The sequence below is a fragment of the Manacus candei genome, unplaced genomic scaffold (genome assembly GCF_025592945.1).
Source record: "Manacus candei isolate 608988 ecotype Guabito, Panama unplaced genomic scaffold, ASM2559294v1 h1tg000014l, whole genome shotgun sequence".
In the NCBI taxonomy this organism is placed as follows: Eukaryota; Metazoa; Chordata; class Aves; order Passeriformes; family Pipridae; genus Manacus; species Manacus candei.
Window position 1 is genome coordinate 1,330,549 of NW_026138062.1, and position 27,056 is coordinate 1,357,604.

Here is a 27,056-nt window from a genome sequence, read left to right on the forward strand (position 1 = left end):
TCTTAAGCTTTGTCAGGTAATCACTGAGATTCATATTTAAGCCTGTGTAGACCATTGATAGATTAATTTCATGTAGAGGGAAAGCTTGAATCTCATGGCTCATAAATCAAGAACATCAGAAAATAATATTTTGAAAGTCTACTGGAAAAGATTGTCCTTCAGAAAACCTCATGTTATGTGAATCGTGCAAGAAGCATTCAAAGTTTAAATTGTCAACAACACCATGTGTTTAAATGTGCTGACTTCTAATAATAAATAATTTCAGAAATAAATAATGATCAGAGAGCTTATCAGATAAAATATTTTTAATCCTTTTTTGCCTACATCGTCACTTAAAAGATCCTGTTGTAAAACAGAAGTGATTATCTGTCTTGGGAAAAAGAAAATCATTGGATTTAGACATATCCATATGCCATTCAGATCCGGGTCTACTGTCTTTTATAGGTTGTTTTTTCTTTTTTTTTTTTTTAAATTAGGAGATTAAAAATTATAAAAACCGATTTAATGCAAATTTGATCTTCCTGTATCCAAGGTCAATTTAAAAACTGTGAGTGGCATCAAAGCACTATTATTTGGTGTAACACAACTGCAAACAAAATCACTGAACGCTTACTTATATGAGTGATAATTACATCATGGTGTAGTGCCCTATTCCACACGTGTGTCTCAGTTGGAGACAATTTGGAGGTGTGGAGAACTCGGACAGAAGTGTCCTCCCTTGGATTCATAGCCCTGCTTTCTCCAATACAGAGAGAGAGAGCAAATACACCCAGATATAACTCATTACCAAGGAGAATGCTGATAACAATTCTGATAAAACTGGGTTCAACTACCCGACGAGGAGAAACTTCCCAAATCCCACCCACCAGACCAAATAGAGTTGTTGCCCGAGGTGTCGAATGTGCATGCCTTCAGCACCTGACCTTGGTGGCCTCTCTGCACATTGTCAGCAAAGCACACTGCTGATTGAGCCGTGAGCACCAATAGTCGAATACCTTACAGCACCTTAGCAGGTGCAGTTGAATGTTTGAGTCCTTAATCACCAGCAGTTCAGTCTCTTTAAAAGCCAAAAAGGCATATTTGGAGAAAAGAGAAAAAAGATGAATACCAGAATTTTTGTGTAACCCAGGACAATGTGTAAAACTAAAATGGTAATTTTAAGATTTCTTTTTTCTTCACAATAAATTACAATACATAGATTATATATCTTTGAGCTTTAAGGCCCAGAAAGGATTGCTTTGTTTTCTAGACAGAAAATATTAGTCAAGGAGCCAAGGTTCACGGCAATTTGGCTGCCAGATTGTTCCATTTCTAATGACTTCTGTTCTTCCTTGTCAGTCTAGCATAGCCAGAACCACTCACTAATTATTTACAGAGCAGAGTTTGGATTGCATCAAAGAGAGCTTCCACTCATCAAGCTGTTTCCTGGTATTAATTTAGCTCTTCCTTCCTACATCTGTAGCTAAAGCAAGTTTCCATAGTGCTTAAAGTAAAGCTGGAAATAACCCAAAAACTCTGAGACTTGGTGATAAATTTTAATTTAATTTTATTTATTTAAATGCAAAATTTACTTGAACACGGAAGGGCAATGCAAGGGATGCTTAGAGATTTCTGGTAATAAATGTGTCCCAAAGGACTGAGTTGAATAAGTAACCATGTACACTGTAGAAAGTTCAGTTTTAAGGTGGACAGCTTGGGAAGAGTGGCTTTGGGAAGGGACTGTTTTCCTACTGGTATTCAAGTCTGAGCAGGTTTAAGAGCTGATGCGACTGAAAGGAAATTTCAGCAGTCTCTCGGTCTAGTCCAAGTATTCTGTTTTGACTGGATTCATGCATTGACTGATGCTTCTAAGTCACTTTTACTCACACGATAAAAGACTGTGAATAAGCAGACTGACATAATGGACACTCCAGGTTCTCAAAGACTGAAATATAGCCACCTAGTAGCTAGATTGCCAATCTTTCTAAAGTTCACAGCTTTCTGGGAGGCAATTTTACAATAGTCTTAGGCTGATCTAAGATGATCCTATCACTAATTACAAGTGACTTTTTGCATGACAAAAAGCATAGTTAAGGTAGACTTCGTGGGTGTCCCTTGTCCTGTTGGCAGCAGACTATTGAGCCCTATTTTTGAGTTTTCAGCTACATTAGGCAGACAATGAGCATTATGCTATTAAGATAAAGGGCATTTTAGAGGGAGCTTAATGAGTCGTTTGAATGTTGAGATTAACAGGTGATTGTTGTAACTCTTATAACTGTGCCTAGGGTAATATTTATTATCTGTGATTAAACCTGTGCCTTTTTTTTTAATGTTTAGATTTTTCTATTTTTAAGATGAATGAAAACTCTCTTTCAACTAGCTAGATTGATTCCTAGCTTTAAAGTTACTTTAAAATAACAGGGTTTTTAAAAGAAAGGTACAGTCTGATGTTACACAGATGTTGAAAAATATTCCTTCCATGCAATTCTTACTCAGCTTTTGTCTGGTACAAATACCTCTTATTTCTTACATCAGTGCAAGTAATAAAAGAAAAATTTACCGATTCATGTTGCAAGATATTCCTCAGTCAATATATCTGTGAAAAACTAGACAGACAGTGTCCACTGCTGGCAAATCACATAATTGCACTGCAGATTAGAGAGAGATGCTTTTGAAAGGTTTCAATGAATTACGTCCTAAGTGTCAAATATTTTGTAATTTATGTTTGTAAGCTTGTATTGTAAAATCAGGTCACTATGTTAGAAGTATTCATGCTTGTCAGATACTTCTGAAAATCTAGATTAACTAAAAAGAAGCTAAGCATACTTGTTTGCAGAGATTTATATGTCTTTAACTTACTCTGTTCAATAAAAATAGTAGACTATGCACTGAATTTTCTGTTTGTTTGGAAGGGGTACCACAGTATGTGATTTTTTTTTCAGAGAACATAAGTTGCGTCTGAACCCCAAAGGAAGAAATGTGTCTGTATGAACAGATCTCAGAGGAGATCAAGGCCTGCCCTATTGATGAATGTGGCATTAACCTGAATTGTTCTATACCTACATTTTCTTCCTTCAGAGACTTACTTTCTTCATTAGCAGTACTCAGAGAAACACTGTATTACCTCCCCTTTAGAACAAGAAAAGAACAAAATATCTTAGAATTGGTAAGAAAGGGATTGCAAAACAAAAGTGATTTGAAAATAAATGGTAGAAGAATTGTAAAAAAAGACAGATTACTATAAAAAAATTCTTTTGCCAGATTACTTACACTGTCAATTTTAGGTCACATAGCAGAAAATAAGACTATTTTTTCTAAATTATTTGTCAAGAAGTGTCTTTCATGCTTTCTTCCAAGAAACAAAATGATATTGTGGATGTGTTTGTATGTGTGCATATACATGTGTGCATGCAAATGCATGGGCAGACATGCTCCAGTTCTTCCTGGCTCTGGTAAAAATAACTTTTTATATTTAAGGGATTATTTGTTTTAATTTGAGGTGAATCATTCTTCTGCTTCTCAAAATAGTTGTTTATGTATGTCTCTGCACATACTGTCTTGTCTGGTCAGCATTTTATTTTAATGGGTATAATGTGCTTTTTCTTCTGGGTCTCTGAGGTGGTCAATATCTGACACCACCTTTGTTCTTAAGGTTCAGAAATATTGCACATTTTTTTTCTCATATTGTCATGTGTTCTCATATCTGTTCTAAGGAAAGCAAGAAACACACTTGTAAAGATGTTTTAGGAGTAGGAAATCCTCACTGGAGAGTATTCTCAAACAGGTATAACAGCTTACATGCTCTGCCAACTGAGCTGACTTCAGAGGAAATTCACTATAGAGACCTAATTCCTCAGCAACAGTGTTCCTTTTGTTTCTGTAGAACAAAATTAAGCAGACTAACCTTATAGGGACTTTCAGTTACTTGAGAGAATAATAGCAAAATGTGTTGCATGTTTCAGAAGTCAGGCAAAACAGACAAGTCCTGCTGTGGCTAGATAAGTAAACACAACAGATGTTGGCTTAAGCTGTGCATATTAATGAAGAAGCTCTCCACGCTGTTTTTAGAACTCTAAATCTTAAACTGCTCTCTGCAGCTGTGTGGACTAGAGATGGGGGGGGTGGTGTTTGTGTTTGCTTTTCTTTACTGAAAGTCCTTGTTCTGGCTTGTGTCACCAGTGCCTTGTCTGAAGCAAATCTGCTGTTAGCTTCAGTGGGAACAAAATTAACGGCAATGTGTTTCTGTTGTAGTTGTTAAGAACCTCTCTTTAAGGGGACTATTTAATTTTTAGAGGTAAAATAATATATATGTCACTGCAGAAACCACTGCAGAGGTCAATAAAGCTAAGACGATCCCAGGGAGGCAAGAAGCTGGAATATTTTATTGGACTTACAATTTGGTATTTAAGGGGTTCAGGGTCTACATATTTAACAGGGGGGTTGCATATTCATTCTATTAAAATTGGGGGGTTTCACAAGGATGACATAAGGGAAAAACCCAGGTTAACAAATCTTGGGGTCTTACAATTACATCATAGGAAAAACCCTACTTTATCTTGGGGGATTTCATGGGGGGAGAAGGGTATTCAGGACTGCAAAATACACAGGACACAGAGGACACAAAGGGAGACATAAAACACAATAAGTCTCCTGCATGGGTTGATGAGATCGAGATGGGACACTCTTGGCTTGGGCAGGGCATGTCACATGGATGATAGCTTTTTTGCTTCTTATATCAAGGGTTTTTTTCCCCAACTTTCGTAGCCCATGGCTTTCTGCAGAGACCACTCAAATCTCTCTCTGCAGATATCATATTTTGGAATCCAACAAACCACAATGTATCAATTTTAAATTACTTTTATGGATTTTTCCCTGAAAGTGATCTTGACTATTTTTTTCCCCAGTTTTTTAACTGTCGTTTAAAAGAGACTCGTTGGAATTAAATTTTGGGCCTGGGTGAGCTATCCTGGAGACTCTTATATGATCTGTCTGCTCTTCAGATTCTCCTGTCAACTCAGCTGATTTGTTTTGTTCTCAAAAGAAGTGGTATCAGAAGTAGAGGACAAATAGAGTGAAAACCAGGAAGAGTCATGAAAGATGTCACAGGAGCTGTGCTAAAAGTTAGCAGCTGTAATCATGCATACAATCTTGCCGAAAGATCAATTGCAAAAAATAGTTTAAGAATCTCCATATCCTTTTTTTTTCTCTGTTGAAGAATGAAGAGTTAGCCAATGGAATAAAAACCAACGTTCTGAAGTAATTAAAGTAGGTATTTTACTTGACAGAGCACTACTAATGAGACTCATTACTACAGAATAATAGGTGCAATTTAGCATTGGGAAGGGAATGGGAAAAGCAAAGTCAAAAACAGAAAGCAAAACTAAACATTCTTAGAACTATTCTAATGTCTAAAGAGTAAGCCAATATATAGAGTGGAGGTACTCAGTCCTTTGAGTTACAGATGTATCCCAGGTAATATGTGAAAGAATGAATGCAGAACAAATATTGCACTAGCTAAGGCATCAGCTCTGAGCTGCTGTAGGCAGCACCTGAGCTGTTATGCATATTAGTGGTCATGTTTTGATAGTTCTCTGTATAACCAGTCATCAAATGTAGGACTTCTTTGCATAGTGCTTTAATTTATTTTTGTATGTGCACTAATTATGTTTTAACCATTCTTCTTATGACTTGGACACATAAGGTCAAGTGAGTACACAGCCTGTGAAGAAGGTGGCTAAATTATGTGCAGTCCTCTGAACAACGTTTTGAAATCTTACTTTTTTCTTGTTTAAAGGGATTCACCTGACCTATTTAAACAAGTGACTCCACAGGAACTCCTATGTATTCAGTAGATTTTAATAGGTATGAGTTTGGCTCCTTGAGTGCATTCTGAATGTTGAGACTGAAAGCTGAGTGCTTTTGATACAGAGCAGTGTGAAAGCATAGAAATCCAAATTCTCCAAATTTTGTGAAGTATATTATCATGTTTAATAAACTTTGTTCTTAATGCTCTCCAAATTCTAATCAATGAGCGTCAGGTGTTCAGGATGCCAAAGATTTTAAATTTCAGTGCTTCCCAGTGCCTTGTCTTTTGAGAAGTTAACAATAACTTTTAAGGAGAACTATATCCAGATTAATATACAAGAATATGTAAAACGGACCCAATTTAAAGCTCATTGCACAAGCATACTAGTCTTATTATAAGCATGGAATGCGCATAAACTATCTGAAAAGGGATTTCTTGTCTATGTTTTAATATTTTCACACAGGTATGATCATGACAAATACGACCTTTTATGTTGACATGTTTTTCTAACTTAAGTTTTTTTCAATTAAACATTTACCAACCTACAGAGTAGACTATATGTTTCATCTTCTTCAAGTCATTGTTATTTCTCTTGCTCCATCTTTGTACCCCAAGAAAACGAAAACAAGAACTGAAAGTTACTATAGCTTACCAATACCCATCCTCCTGCAGAAGTACATATTGTGTGCCTTGGGAAAATATCAGCTTGCAATTATATGAATAATCCTAGTTGTAGGCCTGTATCACATTTTCTTATGATATCATAGTGTGGGAGTGCAGGTGTTTTAGTATGTACATCGAAATTAGGTACTTTGATTATGGTCCAACAAAACTACCAGCAACCTTCAAGAAATTTTTTTTATCAGAACCAACTAATGTTCAGAATCCCAATTTTAGTTAGAAACAGCACCCTGGTAATCAGTCTACTGTCTTTTCAAAAGCACCACAAGGTTGATTAAATGAAACCATCGCAACTTAGAAACAAGTGTTTTTTCCACTCCTGAGAGGCCACTTCTTGGAATGATATTAAATTTTCCCAGTGGTCTAGATGTACCTTTATGCATACCTTGCAATTGTGTGCCTAAACCGGCACCTTTACCCCCAGGACATCCTTTCAAGTTTGAATGGAAATATAAGGAGTAAGATACTAATCTTTTTTGCAACTATAGCACACAACATCTTCCAAAGAAAAAAAAAGCAAACAACATTTTCAGAGACATGAAACAATCTTCAACTCTTTAGGGTCTAGAAGAACATCTAGATTCACAATACTTTACTAATGATTTCTAGAATACAGGATAAGTTGACTCTACCTCATCATATTCTAATGTATTTAACTGGAAAAATCAGCTGTGTGGGCCTACTGTTGGCAAGGAATTGCTATAAAAACTTCACTAGCACTCATGAAACTTACACGTTTAGTAGCAATGTAATAATCTGACATTTTACACTTCTATAAAATACATGTGTGTAAGGACTTTGTGGTTTATTTTTTTTATTTTGGTTTGGATTTGATAAGAAGAATGGTTTCAGGATATCTGGGAGGAGAAAATTTGGACGGAGTGTGCATAGGTGGGAAATACCTGTAGAAAGATATTTTTGTTTATATTGAAATGGTTTATAAAAGAAAGAACTCTGTAGAGCTTTCATGTCTGCATTGACCAGAAGTTACTCTGCAGCTTTTAACTTTATCTAACTTAATGCAAAACATACAAGGGGGGGGGGAGGGGGGAAAGAAAGAAGAAATAGAACAGTCCATGATGCATAAGGATGACATTTTAAGTTCTGTAAATTTTGAAGCCAATGTGTCTAGGCTGCAATAAAGATTAAATTCCATTTTTCCTATAAGAAAATCCCCATAAAAGTTTGTTATGTATCACTAGTACGTGCATATACACAAATATTAATGTTGTAAATTTTAATATTCAATATTAATGCCTGAAAATACCACGTTGTAATTTATATGTTAAATTAGTTGAAATGGTACATGTTTTTTTCCCAGTAATACAGCAAAGAATAAATTTAAGGAATAATAATGTTTCTTATTATGTAGGCATTATATACCCTAGTATATAATACTGCAAGTATTTTATACACATTTTATATATGTTGAATTTTTTACTCTAAAATTCATTCAAGCAAGCAATGTTATAGATTCTAAAATGTTTTTGTTTCAGAAAACTCCTGAAATCCATAATAAATTACAAGTTAGAAATGAACAGATGGGAGAACAGAAAGTATTGAAAATCTCTGCTCACCCTCTTTGGCTTTTATTTATTTGTTTTCATATCCAGAGCATTGTTAATCAGAAATAAGACCCTGTTTTAATGTAAAAAATGTCATAAGTAAGATATTTGTCCTAAATACATAATCTTCTACAGTTATTAGTCTTTAAGGTAGCCAATATGTTCATACTTCTACAATCCATCTGTTAGCAAAACCTTCACTTTGACTAGAACTGCACACATTTTATCACAGGTTAAGACACCAGATGGCTCTCTTGAGTTTTCTTTGCAAAACCTCGAGCTGTAAACAACTGCTCTGCATTTCTGAGATGTGAGTAGGAAGCTATTGTTTTTGATCTCTGGAGTAAGAAACACGTTTTCTCTTTGTCTATAGGCATACCACCCGTTTTCACCTTCTTTGTTTCTTTTCTTTGCCATCACCTCAAGCATCATGTCGTTGAGAAATGGCAGTGTGTTTTGGCAAAGGCCCAATATTTGAAGGAAACTACGGAAAAGGAACAATGGTAGTAGATAGTATATAGCATAGCATCGTTGGACAATATAAAGAGGTCCCTCCAGCAAAAGGGAACGTGGAACCTACATCTTTTTGGAGAGAGATTCTCATGCTAGTGTTAGGTGTGTATGTACATATTCTACTCCTAAATTGCTGTGAAAATGAAAGATAGTGGGTGGATTGGCCTTTATTTCACTCTACTCCCTCTCATTCATTCTTTTGTTTGGAGCCAGCAGCCAAGTCGAGCTGACTTAGGCTGCGTGTTGTCAGCTCCGCGGCGGTGGCACGGGATGTTCTATGCCACTCGCTGCTCCTCTCTGCTACGCTGTCCGTGGTGCTGAAGGCAGAAACAGACCGGGGAGGGAATCGGGCCGGGGACGGGACCAGGGCCGGGGCTGGGGGAGGCCCACTGGGGAGTCACTTGGAGGACCGCTTCCCTCTTGAGAGTTCTTAACGAAGGCAGCACCGTGTCTTGTCCACTTCTGAGAAGGAAGGAAAAGGAAAGCAGCATACAAAAATACTACAGTGAATTTTATATTTAAAAATATAACCACCTCTCTGTCTAATTGCATTAGTTAAGGCAATTGTAACCGTTGTAAGGAAATTGCTGCTCTGTAAAAATTGCCAGATAGAAAATCCAATGAGACTTAGCTGAATCTCTTTAGAGACACTTTTAAATAGAATTAAAATGTATTATCGTGATCCGATTGTGCATGTTCTGTTCCTAGCTGGTCTAGTATTAATACAAAATCCCTGTATACTGGAGTTCCCACCATACACTTTTGCCCTCTGTATAAAAATAGCGCTTTGTAGATTAAAGGATTTAGGGAAAAAATGGTCAATATCAGAGATGCTGAAGCCTTTGCTGAAACGAGAACATACTCTTATATACTAGGTACTGTATTGCAAATAAATTAATTATTCTGGATATTTACACCTCCAAGCCTGTTAAACAAAACAAACCAACAACAAAAACCCCACCACAAACCCCTCTAATAAGAAATTAGAGTGTTCTGTAAACAGTATAAAAATAGATATTTATTACACAATAATTCCCCGTGGAAGCATCTGTCCTTCTTTATAGGATAACTGCATTTTTTTCTTTTTTTTTTTTTTTTTGTGTAGCTGCTTACTTCCTTTTTCTACTTTCCTCTGGCTAGTTACAACTTCAGGAAGTTTAACAATTAGGCTTGCAGAAAGTAAATCCGAAAAACTTTAAGCCCTTATTTTAAAAGAGAGAAAAGTGAAAAAGATGAAAGGAAACAAGTGAGATGTCATATTTTACATGGTAGTTACTATTTGCAGTGTCTTGTGATCTCCTCGGGGCAGATGCTCCTTAGGCTTCTGTGTCTAGTGAACTTGGTTGGTGCTTCCTCAAGTGCTCCAAAACGGCCTATAATTTTACACGGTGTTTGTCATCAGTAAGTCTACCAGCCGCGGCTGTTGGTGGGTGCCCTATGTTATTCCTTCGGTATTCGGTATTCTACCCTCCAGCTCGTAGATGAGCTTCTTCCTCATGGCTCTAAAACCTTCCCTTGAGGCAGAAGCTCCTCTCCCGCCAGACTACACCCCCAGCCCCGTCCGTTCCCGGACTGTGGGGCGCTCCTGCCCCGCTGCGGGCGGGCTGTCCGTCAGAGGGGCAGTCGCGGGGCGGGGTGCCTGCCCTTGGCGGAACGCGGTGCCAACTCACCCGCTGGCCCTGCCCCCATGGCTTCTCCGGCCTGGGGACGGTGACAGGTGCCGGTGTCACCGCTGGGGGCGGCAGGGGCGGCCGGCAGGGAGCCGGGGCCGGGGAGCTGGCGAGAGGGTGCGTGCGAGGGTGCCTTGGGCGGGCGGAGGAGAACGCGGAGGGCCATCCGCCACTCCGGCAGCACGCAGCGCCCTCGGCCCCCGGGGAGGGAGCCCCTTACAAAGGCATCCGGACGGGGGGCAGAGGTAGCTGGAGGCGGATGTACCGGGAACCCCCCCCGGTTCCCACCAGAAAACCGCATCAGCAACACCCCGTCCGTCCGACTCTCTCCCCCTTCTTCTGTCTTTTCCTCATTCCTTCTCCACCCCTCGCCCCTTCGCCGCCCCTCGCCTTGGGGAGGACAAAAAAAGCTCCAGCGGTGCGTGCCTGTGTGTGTGTGTGTGTGTGTGTGTGTGTGTGTGTGTGTGTGTGTGTGTGTGCGTGTGCGTGTGTAGGGGAGGCTGGAGCGGGGTGGGACCGAGGAGCCGTGATTACAGCTCTCCCCGGAGAAGAAGATTGCTCTCTCCAGATGCTGATTTCTGAAGCACTTGGCAATCATCAGGCGGGAGCCGGGAAGAAGCGGCGGTAGCCGCCCCGGCCGCGGCGATGGCAGCGGCGGGCGAGCGGGAGGCGGCGGCGCGGGGCTGAGGGGCAGCGCTGCCGGTCGGACACGATCCGACCCGACCCGATCCGACCCGACCGGGCGCGGCTCTGCCCCGAGTCCCGCTCGCTCCTCTCTGCGCCGCCAGCCCGCCCGCCCGCAGACACCCGCCCGAGCAGGTAGTAGGTGCCCCTGTGCCAGGACACGGCGGGGGTGACGGCGGGGCACCCATGCGGTGACCCTCGGCGGCAGCAGCTCCCGCCGGCCGCAGGGTGGAGGTGCCCCTCCGCAGCCGCGCCTCGGGCCGGAGGAGGCTCCCGCTCGCCCGCGTCCCCCGGGGATGGGTCCCCGCCGGGGCTGAGCGCCCCGCCGCCTCCCGCCTCTCTGCCCGGCGTGGGCGATCCGGCTAGCAGCCATGGCAGCGGCCATCGCCAGCGGCTTGATCCGCCAGAAGCGGCAGGCGAGGGAGCAGCACTGGGACCGGCCCTCGGCCAGCAGGAGGCGGAACAGCCCCAGCAAGAACCGCGGGCTCTGCAACGGCAACCTGGTGGACATCTTCTCCAAGGTCCGCATCTTCGGGCTCAAGAAGCGGCGGTTGCGGCGCCAAGGTGCGTCCTCGTGGCCGGGCCCGCCCGCGGGCTCCCGGGGTGGGGGGACGGGAGGGGGCAACCTGTGGCGAAAAACTTCCCGGGTCGGGCGCCGCCCCCGGTTCTGCCAGCCGGCGGCTCCTGGCTCCCCGAGGAGCCGCGGCTGGCGAGCCCAGCCGGCCCTGGAGCGCCGGTGTTGGTCACGACAGGTGTGCTACGGGCAGGAATCCCCTCGGGAGAGGCGGCCGGCGCGGCGAGAGCCCTGCCCGCCCCTCCGCGTGTCCTCGTCTCTCCCGTGTTTCTCTTTGAAGGACAAAGAGCGCACAGCGTGGAAAACTCTTTGGGTGTCCGGTGTTTGAGGGCCGTCTTTCACCAGCCCTTCCTTGAGACACCCACTTGGCTTTGGTGGGTGCAGCCTGTCCCTAGTGCAGGGGTCTCGCTCCACGCTGCCCCGTAACTTCCCAGTCAGCACACTGAGAGGTGTGGGAGAGCTTCTCAGCATCGCAATGGGTGCTCAGGTAGCAGGTCCACCTGCCTGTTGCCCATCCCCAACCAGGGCCTCGCCATGCAGACCAACAGGTTCTGCAGGCAGTTCTTCAGGGTAGATGATCAGTAGTCAACGGAGAAAACTGAAACTGGTTCTGTGATGATTGCATTCTATCCACTACGTTGTGTTAGAACACCAGAAATAAAAGGAGTCAAATGATATTGGAATGACTTATCTATTTTTTACAGTTCTAGCATTCAGAAATGATGATGACTTACTTTGTACTTGTCCTCAGGAAACAAGTAGTTTTAGAACAAAAGGATTATATCGTAAAGAGTGAAAATGTTAAGTATTACCTGAAATGTGGCTAATACTATCTATCCATGATAAAGCACAAACCACCCTCTGTTACACTAGAGAATGCCACCATGTGTTGTGGTTCAGTATGTATACTACAACTCCTCTTTAGGTTGGGTCGGAAGATAATTTTAAGAAGCATAATTGGGGAACTGTCCTGATTGAGGCTTCTTGCCTCTTTTCCATGCCTCATACATGAAAAAGCATAAATCAACAAAATCCATGCAATTTTATTTTCATGTAGCTTTGTTACAGTGAAATTATTTATTGTAACTTGCATTTAATGCAAGTTAAGTCTTGCAATTTTTAGGTAGTACAATGATGTAGGAAAGATGAGGAGGAACATGTCAGTGGCAAAATCTATAGTGGCTTTTCTTAAGCAGTCTCTGTGTGTGCTTAAGCAGACTAGAGTATTTTCTTTATGATGGTGGATTTTATAAGTGATACTTATTCATGAAAATGAATTTATGAGGATTTGCTAATTGAACAATTGTGCTTGATCACCTGTGCAGTCTTATTTGGGGGAAAACTCTGTATTTGACTATATTACCATTTGAGGAGATGACTGTCTCACAGCACTGAGATGCCAAACATTTTCCTAGGTAAGAAGGGACTTTATAGAGACTTTTGAATTCATTCTTTTTCATTTAGTCACTTTTCATAAGGTACATTGTGACATTCTTGAACAAGAGAACTGGATTAGAATATAGCTGCTGTTAACCTGTACCACGGATACAGAAGATTTCAGTAAGAATAATCAGAACAAGGGCTATTCACCAGTAAAGTCTGCAGTATCAGACCCCCGAGTTTATTTTCTCTAAGAACTCTTCATGTTGAGACATGAAGATATTTATCCATTGATTTAAGTTAAAGGCTCAATTACTGCTCATCCATAGGAATTCCTGATGAAAAAAATACTATCATACTTTTTACTGTGTATGTTCTTGATGCACAAAGTGATACATGGAGTACCTGTGGATTCAAAGTTGCATGCTGTTTAAGAAGGAAACCGAAGAAATAATCAAGCTGAAATCATTACTTAAACATTTTTTGCATAATAACTTACAATGAAAAATCATTCCGGGAAAAAAACCCAAATAAGCCACATTTTATAGGGCTGATTGCTTTAAAATACATTATAAGAGTTACAAAATTCCTGTTTATGAGAGTGTCTTTTTTATAAACATTTAGCAGAACATCTTTTAGATAACATTTAATAACATTCATCTGATAAATGAACATTTATCAGAGTGCCTTTTCAGTTTTCCTAAACTGAGCTAAATGGCATGTGAAGTCTTCACTGAAATCATACTGTCAAACCCATTAAAATAAATCTTTGCCAAGCAAAATAGGATGAATTTCAAAACATCTGTTGTCAGAAAGGTGCTATGGGATCTTGATGAATAAACCTTCTGTAAATGATATAGAGTGTCACAAGAGCACTGTGAAAAATGAGCTAATCGAGATGTTACAAACCATCTGTAGCATTCTCATACAATTCAATGAAAGTGTAGAAGTATATGTAAAATGTTTATGTATAGCAGTAAAAGCTAGACTCTGTTTTCCATGAAATAAAGAAGTGTTTTGCTTTGTGCTTACATTGAAAAGTAACTGTTTCCCCATCTTTGAAGCAGACAGTGAAAACCAGTGATGCTGCTTTTTCAATCAAAAATGCACATTTACTCTTGTACACATATATGTAAGTGAATTAGGTAAATAGGTATGCACAATATATGCACACATACCAACATGTTAGCAAACTTTAAAAAGCATTCTTTATTTTTAAACTCTTCTTTAAAAATGCCTGTTAGTACTGTTCTGGTTCAGTGGGATTTATTTGAAAACAAATGAAGTTATTATGAATACATAAAATGCTACAATCATGTGTATGCCCTGTAGAAATTTATTTCTGTCATTGTGACAAATTTTCTCTTCATGGTCCTTTGTTTAGGGGCATACTAAAATATCAACAGAAGTGTTCTTTGGGAGACTAACATTTTTGGAAGAGTAGCATTAAAGATACATCCAGGAGCTCACTAAGGGCAAAGAGTAATATTTGTGTTTACTTATATATTTTCTCTAATGATACATGCCATGGTAGTTTTAAACAGCATTACTAAAATGTTGCTTGTTGAATTAAACTAGCAAAGTGCTTTCTGTGAGAGACTTGCCTGATAATCTACTGAGTGGAAGAAACCATTTTCATTTACTGGACAGCTTTGATTCATATAGTTTAGTGTTACGATATTTAAAATTTATCTCATTTTTATTTCATTCTACCTTCATCTGATGAAGAAATCACTGTCATTAATTTCTGGATAGCCATGAAGCCAAGATCTTGCCTGATCTGATGCCAGACACCAATCAACTATGAATCATCCTCCCCTGGATTAGAGGTTGTTTAGTTATAATGGTTTAATTTACATTAATATAATCACAAATAGAAGAATTGACAGTCAAGATTTTGTCTTCATGTGAAATAACCTTAGCTAACCTGGGGAAATGCCACTTCTTCACCTCAGGCACCTATAGAGAGAAGAGATTAAAACGTATGCTTGTCTCTAGAGCAAATTCAAACTTCTTAGCCTGTATTTTCTTCTACATATCTAGCTGCTTTGCTAATCTGAAAAATCTTCATTTGGTTAATTAGGTCCCTTGAGAATATTCTGCTGGAAAATACTCAACATTTAAATGTATTAATGTCTGATGTTTACTGTTTCTGTGTGCTAATACCACATTAAACCTTCTAAATTTATATACGGGGTGTCTGAATTCTGGAATGACTTGGCCTCTGATTTCGTACATTAATATTTATGAGAAAGAGAGATCTAGGGAACATGTTCAGAAAATGCATTGATTAGATCTTACTGCATGTACAAAAGTAATTTAATTCTCCAAAGAAAGCATTTTTGGAAAATTACTCAGTAGATCAGCTAATGTTTTTCAGCAGATGTGGGAGTGGCCCATAATCTCAGATATAAGATAATTCCCAGTATACATAGTGCCCTAAGTAGTTTCTAGTTTTCCTACTTATGGAATGAAGTGTAACTGAAATGGAGATCTGTGCACATGAGTGTATATGACTTATTTCCCAAAGCTTAAGAAACCACATCAAATTCCCACTAGTTAGCTCCCGCATTGGATGATCTGGCTTGCTCAAAGTTTTAGCAGACCAAAACCTGTAGCTGTGCTTTCCTATGTGACTGTCCTCAGAATTAATCCTTTTTGACTGTTCTCTAAAGCCCACTGCTCCTGTTTTGTCTAGGTGCAAGACTGCCTGTTTCTCAGGGTGTTGAACTGATATTACTTGTTTTTTGCTTCTTTTCTGCAAATGAAGTTGATTAACCCAGAATCCTTTTGGATCTATAAACACAGTCTTAACAGTCTATATAAGAAATTATTAATTTTTTCTCTCACTGCTGTTAACCTATTCAAAGGATGTCGTGATCATCACAAACTGGAACTGTGAATGTAAAATATTCTAAGCATATTTAAAAAATATTTTTGAAAACATGATTTGCTAGACTCAGTGTCAAGCTTTGTTTCCCATACATTCAGTATTTCACATAAATCCTGTATTTGCTAAGGGAAGCTTTTAAAAGAAATGCAGTAATAGCTGGAATGTAATTCTTATTCTAAACTAGTCTTGGTAGCTCTAAAAGTGACGAGTGAGTTGGTTTTGAGAGCAAAAGGGGAAAAATAGTAACATAATTTTAGGGACTATTGATATTTAAAAATATCCCAAATAGGGGTGATAGAATAGCTGACATTTAATAAACAGATAGTTCTGTACCATTGTTATTTCAGAATATCTCCTATTTTAATGTAAAGCGAATAGAAATACTTAACTATTGTATATTTTAAAATATTCTGTTAAAAGTAGAAATCAGATAACATCTGAGAGCAGTAAGTATTTTATGTTTTCTAAATATTCTAAGTTTGATGTTAGTTACAAGCTAAGATTTGTGTTTAATTTCTCAAAGACTTCACAGCTATTTTCGTGAATTTCTTGCTTGTTTTGTCTAAAGTGCTGTGTTGTTTGGGGTTTTTTTTGTCAATGCTTTCTTTCTGATAAGCATTGTTTTACATTTATTTACCTCAGGTAGTTTGTATATCTGAAGGATATGTGAAATTGGAGGAACCCAAATTTCACTTTTCCTATACACAAACATTGCTTTTTGATATCTTCACTCATTAATTGGAGATGTAGCACTTCATTAGAAAATGTACTCTTCAATCTTGAGTGATCCTCTGAATCTCTAAAGTTCAGGCAAGTTCTGTCCACATATAGCCTTTTTTTGTAAGGTATATCCATTATTGTATTATTAAATGTGTTGTAGAACTAAGTTATCTGATTAATAGAGATATTAAGGGATATTGCAGTACAGATAATTTCTGATTCATGGTGATGTAGTGACAGGTGAGGTGAGGTTTCTTTACTGTATTTAAAGACAGAACTCTGTCTTTTAACAGTATATAATTTATTAGTAGATGTAATTTTTTTGGTGTTTCAGGCTCTAACTTGAAATAAATGAAAATCAGAGCTTAAAACTTGTTTTGAATGATTGGTTTTCAAGTCAGTAGTTTATAAACAGAAATAATTAATTTTAATATAGAACTAACACTCAAAACATTTATTACAGAAAAATTTTCTGTTGAAGCTTTTTGATTTAGACTCTAAGCATAAATTTGAAGATAGTCAGCTGTGGGTCCCCATTTTTTGTAATGAGTAAACAGAGGTCTCTCTTATTTGGTAATATGTAAGCTCCTTTCTACCTCTGGTAAATACTAGAGTTAACAATAGACAGGAAGATGTACTCCAGTGGCATGGACTCTTACTGTGCCATCAGCTTTTTCTGCAACCCTTGGATATGAATGCATTTTTGTTTTCAAGAGTTATTATTATTAACTCAGATCTTATGCTCTGCCATACACTGAGTGGTGTGAAAATAGAAAGAATATATGATACTACATTCCATGGTAGAATAGGAAATTAATAAAGCTCTAAATTTCTTTTATTATGATTAAAAATCAACAACCTACTTCCATTCTGTTGTAGATGATAACATTTCTGTACATTAGAGGTTTCATTTTTTCATTTCAATATAGAAATATAATAACCTGCTGAGATCAAGGGTAGATATTGTAATTTATTTTCCTATGGGACTGAAAATGAGGGAATTTATGCTTTCCTGATGCCAAGGATGGAACTAGCTGGTTTTGATGCCAGAATTTAGGAATATATCTTTGCATCAAGTTAGGGATTGGCAGAAGTAGAATCCAGGACTCAAGTTCTGATTCTACTTTATAAACTCTAGATGATTTCATCAATAGGTGACATTACTTAAATTTATACTTTTGTAAATAAAACAAAAGAAGATGGAGAATTTTTGTATTTCAAAAGAAAGCCGGTATAAGATTGGAAAAAGTAAATGGTAAAAGTTCTACATAAAATTTAAATAGATGGACTGTGTTGAAAAAAATACAGAAACCTTGTTCCCTCATGGTTTTCAGGGTCTCGTGTTGTTATGGTTGCCATTTTGTAAAATAGCGAATAGAAGCTAATAAATATGATATTGGTTTTTCAGTAAGATTTTCATAAATGAACCTAGAGAAAGATGACTGAAATAGGAATGTGAAGAATATCCTTTTTCTAAGATATAAAGCGTTATCCCTAGGATGTAACTAAATTAAACAATTTAATTACATCTGTGGTCGTGATTCTATTCCCTTGCCCAGGTGTAGAACTTTTGAAAGGCATTGGAGTTACTGTGCTATAAAACTGCTGTAAACTGAATCATGATTGGACAGCTGATTAACAGTATTTAACATAAATAAATGATGGAACTCAGCATTTGTTTAAAATATTAAGTCAAACATTTTGTTCCATGTAAGAATAATTCAGCTTTATGAAACACAAGCACCCAGCCTGTTGTCTCTGTAGAAGTCAATTTTAAAATCTGTAAAAATAAAAAGTCCTTCATAATTAACTATCATTTCCATTGCAAAGCCTGCCCTTTCTGCTTTTTTTTGCAAACTCCAAGATGTATCCAAGACACAAAGTGTAGCTGTTGCTGCTCCTCCTTTAGTACTGTGAAGCCTGGTTCCAGGAAGCATCTAGTTTTGGTTGCTAGACTATTTCCAGTGGTTTTTTTTTAAAAAAAAAAAAAACAAACAGAAAGGAAGAAAGAAAAGGAAGACAGAAAAGGAAGGGAGGAAAGGGAGGGGAGGGAAGGAGGTAAGGATGGGGATTTTTTAAATTAATCTGCATTTTTTAATAGTTCATTGTACAGGTAAACATGAGTGAAGTTTCATGTCCTAATGAAAAAGGACTTTTCAAGCCTCAAGGTATTTTTGTTACTGAATTTCAAAGTCACTCAGCACACAGCAGATATGTCAGGCTTAAGAAAAGGTCAGCAGGTTTCTTTGCAGTGAAGTTTCTTATAGAACTATAAGCCTAGAGGTGGGAGCTTTTACCAGGGTGTCCCTTAATGCAATAATGCACTATAGGTATTTCTAGTTTTAAAACTAGAGCAATGGGAGGGTGGTGGGTGGGAGATGTGTGTTTAGTAAATTTACTATGCTTTTATTGTAGTATTTTCTGTAGTGTGAAGGAGGGATGTCTTTGAAAGGCAACTGCTTACTTCGGACTTCTGTGATCAAAAGTAATAAATTTATGGTTTATATATACCTACTTACGTAAAAACAATGCATACTAATGCTTGTGTTAGTGCTCTTCTTTTAAAAGTATGTTCTATAATGAAACAGTGAAGTCTATTTCAGTATGATTCTTATATTATCTTTTCAAACCTGCAACAGAGTTTTTCATACAGAAGCAGACTTAATTTTTGTAATTAGAACAATGTGTTTAAAGTTTATTGTTAATTCATAAAGAATAGTCTGTTTGCTAGACTATAAAGAAAATAGGTATTTACGTTTGGTTTTGTTTTAATCCTTAATTATTTCTTCTTTGTTTTGTTTTTAGGAACAATCTTATAACAAATTGGTATGTTCATAAATGTGGTGAAGTAAGAATTTTTTCCAATCACTCTCTTGCAACCTAAACTCTGTAGTTCTTGGAATATAGTTTTAACTGTTCCAAAATCTTTCAGCTTTTACTGAGAGTTCAGTTGTTCACACTTACTGCCTTATGCATTGTGAATATTCCAGCTTAAGAAGATGCTCCTCTCATTTTCATCTATCTAGTTTATGTATAACAGACTTGAATTCCTCTGCCTTAATTAGTGGTTTGTATCTTTTCATATGAAATTCTGATGAGTTGAAAAAATTTGCCACTGTAATCTGTATACCATCAACTATTGAATAAATGAACTCTTAAACTTCATTGCTCTATTTTCTCTTTTCACTTTTCTTGCTGTGTAATCAGAACAGCTCTATCTTTGTAATCAGAACAAAGACACATGAAATGTGTGATATTTTGTTCCAAACGGTATTTTAAACTGTTTTATTTAAGCCAACAAAAATAAGATTCCATCAACTACTGAATCTCTTTCTATGAAACTAGAAAGAAACTTCCATGGTAGGAAGGTCTTTGCTACAGCCTTTCGGAATTTAGCAAGCTTTCCCTTGTGTCCACTACAAGTCCTGTCTCATCAGAGGTCTGGTTAGGCTTGTACCTGAAGATTACCTATGCTTGCCCTCAAGCAAGTAGAGGTATGATTACAGAATGAAGACCTAAGTATGGTTGTCTACCCCTTTTCTTGTGTAAGGACACACTATAAATAGTAATGGATTTCTTCTGCTAGTAGTTCCTTTTCATTATCTTATCAATTTTCTGGGATCATGACTATGCCAAGAGGTAGAAATAATTGTAAAATAGCACATGATACTTCAGGTTTTTTTAATAGAAAGCTATTTCTGGAGCTAAAAAATTGAGAGATTGATCCTTATATTGCTGATACAGGTAATCTGAAGAAAAGAAAACCTCTTTTGCTTCTAGCAAGTGTTTTTGAATTTAGGTTGTGTATGTTTTAAGGATTTAGAAATTATATGTTCCTCCTAAGGTACTCATTAGAAAGTTATTGATAGTGAACAATATACATCATCATCATCATCATCATCACCATCATCAGTTCTCGCTACCAAGCCAGTATTTTTTTCATCTGAATACCTTTATCACAAACTCCAAACAGAGTCTGGTGCATATATTACTTAAATCTTTTTCACAAAAATGAAAAAATGAAGACTGTACTCTTAACTTCCTTATTACTATAGTTTTGGCTTGCTTAAAACAACAGTCTGAATTCTGAGAAGCTTTTATTTTTACTTACCTTTTGTTTTTTCCCCTGAAGATGGTTTTGTGCAGAGATTAGTGTATGGCTGAACTCTTCCAGGCATTAGATTGATAAACCCCACTTCATTATTGCTTCCAATTATATTTTAGTTTTCTGACAAAGTAGAAATAACTGGCATTCTTGTTAATTCCAGCTCTAAAGGTCAGATGTCCCCAAATTGTCAATTTGGGTACAACTAAGAAATATAACATTTTAGGATTTTAGCACTTTAGCACTTCTGTAGGTGTAAATTCATTTATTAAATTCTGTTTTCTAAGTAGCTTACATGAGCTAAACAACTGTGATGTTGTGATGTTACTACCCTAAAACCAGATATTTTGATTTAATATACACGATTTTGGGAATCATTGTAAAATTTATATGTACTGCTCTTTATAAAGACTATTCTATTGTAATTTCTATGTAAAATAAGCAAAGAAAAATTGTGCATGCAAATAAATCAAAATGAGTGGATGGCTCAGATTTATGTAAATTATGACTCTAATGGCTGCTAATTAGTAGCATTCAGGTATGAATAGTCATTTGTATCTCATGGTTGTGATGACAATGGCTGGATCAAAGCAATAGCCATCTCAGGGCCACTTATCATAGTCAGTCAATCAATCAATCATCACCCTGTTTATCAGTGGTTTATGTCACTAACATAATAGTTGAACTGAACTGGTGCCATAAGCAAACATTTCTGTTGAGTTATTGGGATAGGTTTTTAAGTCATTGGATATCAGTGAACAGGTTTTATTCAAAGTTTGTATTGGATAAAGAGTCAACAATTCAGAATCTGATTTACTAAAACTCTCAACTTTCAGAGTTCAAATAATAGCAGCTAAAAAAGTGGTTTAAGCAGCCTGAGTGACAAATGTATGAGGGACATAGTGAATCTCATCTTAAAAAATGTTTATGCTTAGAGGTTCTTAACTATAATTTTGTCAGCTTGTTACCAACTTCACACAATATAGTTATTTTTGTTTTCACAGTTGGCATTTGTTTTAAATACAGGGAGGGATGTAAGGAAAATCAACCTATTTTCTGCTCTTTGCTAACAAGTGTTCAGATATAAGTAGTGTAAGTGTTGAGTATAAGTAGCTGTGGGGAATGCATTGGTGGTAAATTGCTGCTGATATTTTTCCAAAATCATTCACTGCAAATTTTGGCTAAACTTTCAGAAATTTCAATCATGTTAAGGTGTGGAAAGGATAAGTTGCATGCATCTGAGCAATCTGACTAGAGATTTTAGTACTTTTAGCTTAAACAGCGTTGTAAAGACAGTGTAATTTTTAGGTTTTTTGATCATTTCTGTTCTGATATAAGTATCCATCCAGGACATAATAGGAGTTGTTTGAAGCAGTATCTTTGGATTTAATATACTTCGAATATTAGTAGTATGTTTAACTTCAGAACTTTAGTTCCTAATTAGAGTAGAGAAGTCAGTTACATTTGGAGCCTAAAGCAGGAAAAAGGTTTTGTTTCTTTTTAGGTATATTTGTTGCCTTCAATTGTATCAAGGATGACCCAAACTACAAAAAATAAGACATGATGTAGAAACAGTCTTTAACTATTTGCTACTTGCTGTTATTCTACTTTATTTATATTTTGATTGAGTAATAGTTTATATATATATAGTGGTGGTTTTTTCCAATTTATTTCCAGATAGATGTGTGCAATTACATAGGAACAATTTGAGTGTTTGCTGTTTATTTTCCGGAGCCGTTGAGATGGGATACCAGAGGACTAATGGCGCAACTCACATCCTGAGTCCAATAGATTGTGGCATACTGAGTTTTTTTTAGGGATATGTCATAGCTGTGTAGGAGGCGAAAAAATGTTTCTTCACTTCTGCCATAGTATCAGCAATGTCTCACACAGTGGCTTTAATATGTTGACAGCTTGGTGAGTCCTGACTCTCCGTCCATTTGGTTATCGGGTTGAATTTTTACCCCTGAGAAGGCTTTTATCTTTCTTTTTTTTTTTTTTTTTTGGTAGTTAACATGAACATTACACAATTTTGGACTCTAGTCTCTACTGTCATGGAAAAAAAGTGTCTTTAGTCGGCAACTGTTGAAATACCAGTGTTGTTATTATTATTGTATCCCTTGTTGAGAATATTTTCATGATGAATTGGACTTTGGTCTTTCTGTACATGGATGAATTGGATTTTCTAAATTTTGAGTGTGTGGCTAGTTACAGTTATTCTTCACTCTTTGTAGGAAGGCACTGTATCAATGTTTTAAAAACAATTGTGCGGCAGTTCATCAGTGAGCTAATTCTGAATAATGTTAGTTCATCTGTCTATATACTTCTATCTAATCTCCCATTTAAGGTGAAAATGAGGAAACTGAATAGATTCTTATAATTGAGGTCATTCAGACTTTGGTGCAAGATAGACATTTTCCTATTTACATTTCAACGGAGGAAGGAGAAATATGATTTTCTGTAGCTCTGGAAACCCTTTGCCACCACCTTTGCCCATAAACTTCAGCAGAAACGCTTTTCAAAGGAAACAGGATTGTTTTCCAACAATCCCAACGTGCAGTTGTGCAGTCCTGCCATTCAGAATCACAGGGATTAATGTTGCCATCCTTCTTCATTGTGAATATAAGGCTGAAATAATGCCAACCATGAGGCTGTTGCTCACTGAATCTCACCTCTTGCTCCAATGGGAGCAGTGAAACAGATATCATAGTGCTTATATGCCACTTGGGTAACTATGTGTCTGCAAATTAAATTAGAAAAAAACAGTAGAAGGGAAGAAATTTTTTTGACTATCCTAGCAACAGGATGCAGCTGTAGATACATAACACATGTAGATCAGTTATGATATTAAATGTTAAGGTTATTCTGGGTATTTATGTGACTGCTGAGCACTGGGACTCTTCAGGACAAGAATATGACTCTCTAATCTAGACAAGGCCATAATTATCCTTATCTGTGCTGTGATAAAGCTTAGACCATGGAAGGCATGTTGGCTTAGGCCTGCACCTTGAGATTGCTCAAAACCCAAAAACAGAGAGAGCAGTTGTGGTTTGTAGTCTGCTCCCTAAACAGCTCTTAACAGAAGGACGTAGCAATGCATTGAAAACTGCTCTGGCTCCTTAAAAGCTTCAGCTTGAAAATCAGACTAGTAGTAATACCAACAACTTATTAAACAAAGCTGTGCAGAAGATGACTGTACTGTCATCTGGGAAAACAAACGACATTTAGGTTTATGCAGTTTTTCACTGTGAAGCATGCTGTATTTTCTATTGTCAGAACAGCATTTCCAGCCAAAGCCTGTTCTGACAGACACATCCTGACTTACCATATTGGTAAGACACCTGATTACCCAAGGAGGGGGATGGATTGGGGGGAAACTCAAACAAATGAGTTACACATATGTTCCATCTAAAAAACTGCGGTGGGTACACCAGATTTATTCAAAGAGTACTGTTACATGAATTATTCAGTCTTTAACTTTTGTGTCATTGATTCTGTAATGCCTCATATCTGCCAAGATCCTTTAGTTTCCTGCATTAAAACACAGCCAAGCGGAGTAACAGTTGGTTTGTGACAACCAACTACCCGACAGCAATTATGTAATTTCAATCAGTAGAGCAGAGTTTAGAGCAAAGTCATGCTGTACTATGGGTGAACTTCAGGCCTATCCCTGTATCGTCGCTGTATTTCACTGAGTTTATTTTCCTTAAAGCTTTCTAATACTAAAAGAGGCACATAGTTGGAATTAGTTTCAATTCTGTAAAGGTAAAATAAAACATAACCAGTTAGTTCTGGGACTGCAAGTTTGGAACCTGCTGATGACCACAACCAATTTTTGTACCAATTTTGATAAACAAAAACAGAGATTTTGATTCCATTTCAATCATTTCTGTATGTGCAGAAGTTATATAAATCTCTCAAGACTCAGTTTTTCATTTTAGTACATGAAGCTGAAGAACTTGTTCCTCATTTTGAGTTCTCCACTGGAACTAGTAAGCAAGACTGACCAGACAATAAGCCCATGCGAAGTAGCCCCATAGAAGATATATGAATCAAAAATACATCTGCCTTTATTTCCTGTCCACTTTGAGTATAAGGAAAGATACAACTGTGAATTTGTTAAATTGCTGTGACCTATTGGTAATGAATGTTGGAAGGTTTCATTTGAATGGGAACTTTAAAAAAATAAAAAATTGCCCCCCCCAACAAATCCCACAATAAGGATCAAACTAATATTTGTCTCATAAAGAATCTGAATTAATTTAAAATATAACCAAAATCATTCTGTTAGCATAAATTTTACTGGATGCCTACTAAAATGAGTCACATTTGGCATCCAGACAAGATTTGGTACATGACATTGGTCTTCTAGCTTACATTCATAGAGGAGTTGCACTATCAAATGTAAGCAAACTTTCCAGACTTCAGACATGGAAGCACGTCAATGTATTACATTTAACATCAAGAAGGTTAGAGGGTTCCAATCGTCATTCTAAGGAAGTAGAGATCTTATCTTAGGGTACCTGGTTTAGCAAACTGAGTTAGCAGTATGATTTAAGAAATTAGCTTCATTTATCTAGGCTTTAATTTTAGCAGTTGAACATAAGCTTTGTGAGGGTTTGTGCTTTCACATAACAACAAAGTAGTGATGACAGTGGTAAGTCACCTGTGCTAGAGAGGGCGGAAGGTGCGTGTGTGTGTGTGCACTAATTTTGAGACTGTCTGTTGCTGTTGTAGCATTAATGAAACTCTGCCTTAATGAGTAAGAGATCTGCATAATTTATTTTGTGACTTGTTCAAGTGATCTGTTGTGCTGTGTTCGCTTGCATTATTCTTTGGGTTTTATGCTTGTAACTACAATTGTTTTGTTTGCTTTTTTTAAAAAAAAAAAGTGAAGCAGTCCTTTAGGACTGTATATCATCATCTGGGAAAGGTGAAAAGAATTAACCAAATATTTTATGGTGAGCAAGTAAAGTGAAATTGTCACATGTGATCCTTCTTCCTAGGCAGATGAATTACTTTTTTTTTTTTTTTTCTGACCTTCTGGTAGAGATCGTTGGACTGATATTTTGATTTTGCCCAAAACAGTTTTCCTGGTCTGTCAGGATTGGCCAAATGCCAAACTTCCATCAAAACAGGATATTTTTGTTAAAATTTCTGCTCAAAAAGTCTTACAGCTGGAGAATTTTATTTTTCTTTCTTAAACTCCAGGGTATAACAAACAGTTCTGTGGGTCAAGCACTTTCCTACCATGTGGACCTTTCAAGTCTTGAGTTCCTACTTGCTTTGATGCAGACAAAAAGTCTTTAACCTGATTCTGCATTGTTTGCCAGGCTGCTCGTTATTCCTGTGTGAGTAACCCTGGTAATGTTTTTCCTTTCTTTTAAATTTTTCTTTAAGAAACCTTTGTTCTGGGCTTTATCCTGAAAAAGTATTTCACAATGGGAACATTATTTTCTGCTTAATTTTGTCTAGAAAGCTTTTTAAAAATACATTATTGTAGTCAGATAGGAGGTGACACATGTTTATTACTAATTCCAGAACATTATGAGAGAGGGTTTAGTGGTGTGGAGTGATGGTAGTTGTAGGACAGTTACAGAGCTGGAGGTTCATTCTTGGTTGATGAGGTGAAAAGATGTTTACTCCAGAGCACAGTGAAATCTGTGTTTCATCATCTGGTTTTGAATATTTGCTAGGCAGATCATCAAAGCAAAAAATAATCACTTCAATGTCTTAGAAGCATTTTTCTGTTAAACAAAGATATAAACTTTATCCTTTTGAGGTTGGCTTTATCCATTTTCCCACATCCACATGCTAATTTTAGACACCAGTTGACAAGTTTAATACTCGTGCCACCTGTACACTATTGTTACCTGTACACTTTGATTGGGAGGTAGATCTTTATGCAATATGCTTTTTGCTGTTGAAGGATTTCAGACTTGTTTCTTCAAGAGACTGAAAAAAGACAGATATCTAGTAGGACAGGGAAGTAATTTATATTCTGGAATGCTGTGGGTGAGTGTCACAAAGGCAGAGGTCTGTTCCCCTTCAGCTGTGGTAAGTTTTAACTATTACCATGTGTTTCTGTAGACTTCTGACTTTAAGGTAGTCATTTTAAGTTCTTTGGAGAGAAACAGAGTTACTAAGCACATTTTCTTGTTGTCCTAGTAGGAAATAATTTCCTGTTAAGTCCAGTTTTTAAGAAGTTCTGCCTTCAGGATGGCATTTCAAAGGATTTTGATATTGGCTGGGTTCATATGACTCACAACATTTCTCAGAGAAGTTTCATTGTAATCATCTGTTACATCATTGATTGTTTGTTGTGATCATTTACCATTGAATCAAACTGCTTTTCTGGGATATTTTGATTCTGCTGAAGTTTCAGTAAAAACAAAGTGCATTTTCCAACGAATGAATAGGTGTCCCATGAAGATACTCTAGACCCTTGGGATGAGATTTACCTGACTGAATGAAAAGTCTTGCTAT

At 37.6% G+C, this 27,056-nt stretch overlaps 1 protein-coding gene across 4 annotated transcripts in view; it reads left to right on the forward strand.

The window, feature by feature from the left end:
• FGF14 (fibroblast growth factor 14) overlaps window positions 1–27,056 on the forward strand; it is a 391,737-nt gene that overhangs the window by 260,366 nt on the left and 104,315 nt on the right. Inside the window, exon 1 of one of the 4 annotated variants that reach the window (XM_051780669.1) lies at window positions 11,270–11,462. The exons of the other annotated variants lie outside the window; for them this stretch is intronic. Coding sequence (XP_051636629.1) covers window positions 11,270–11,462 — 193 coding nt within the window. Of the gene's footprint in view, window positions 1–11,269; window positions 11,463–27,056 lie in introns of those variants that run through there. 4 annotated transcript variants of the gene reach the window in all.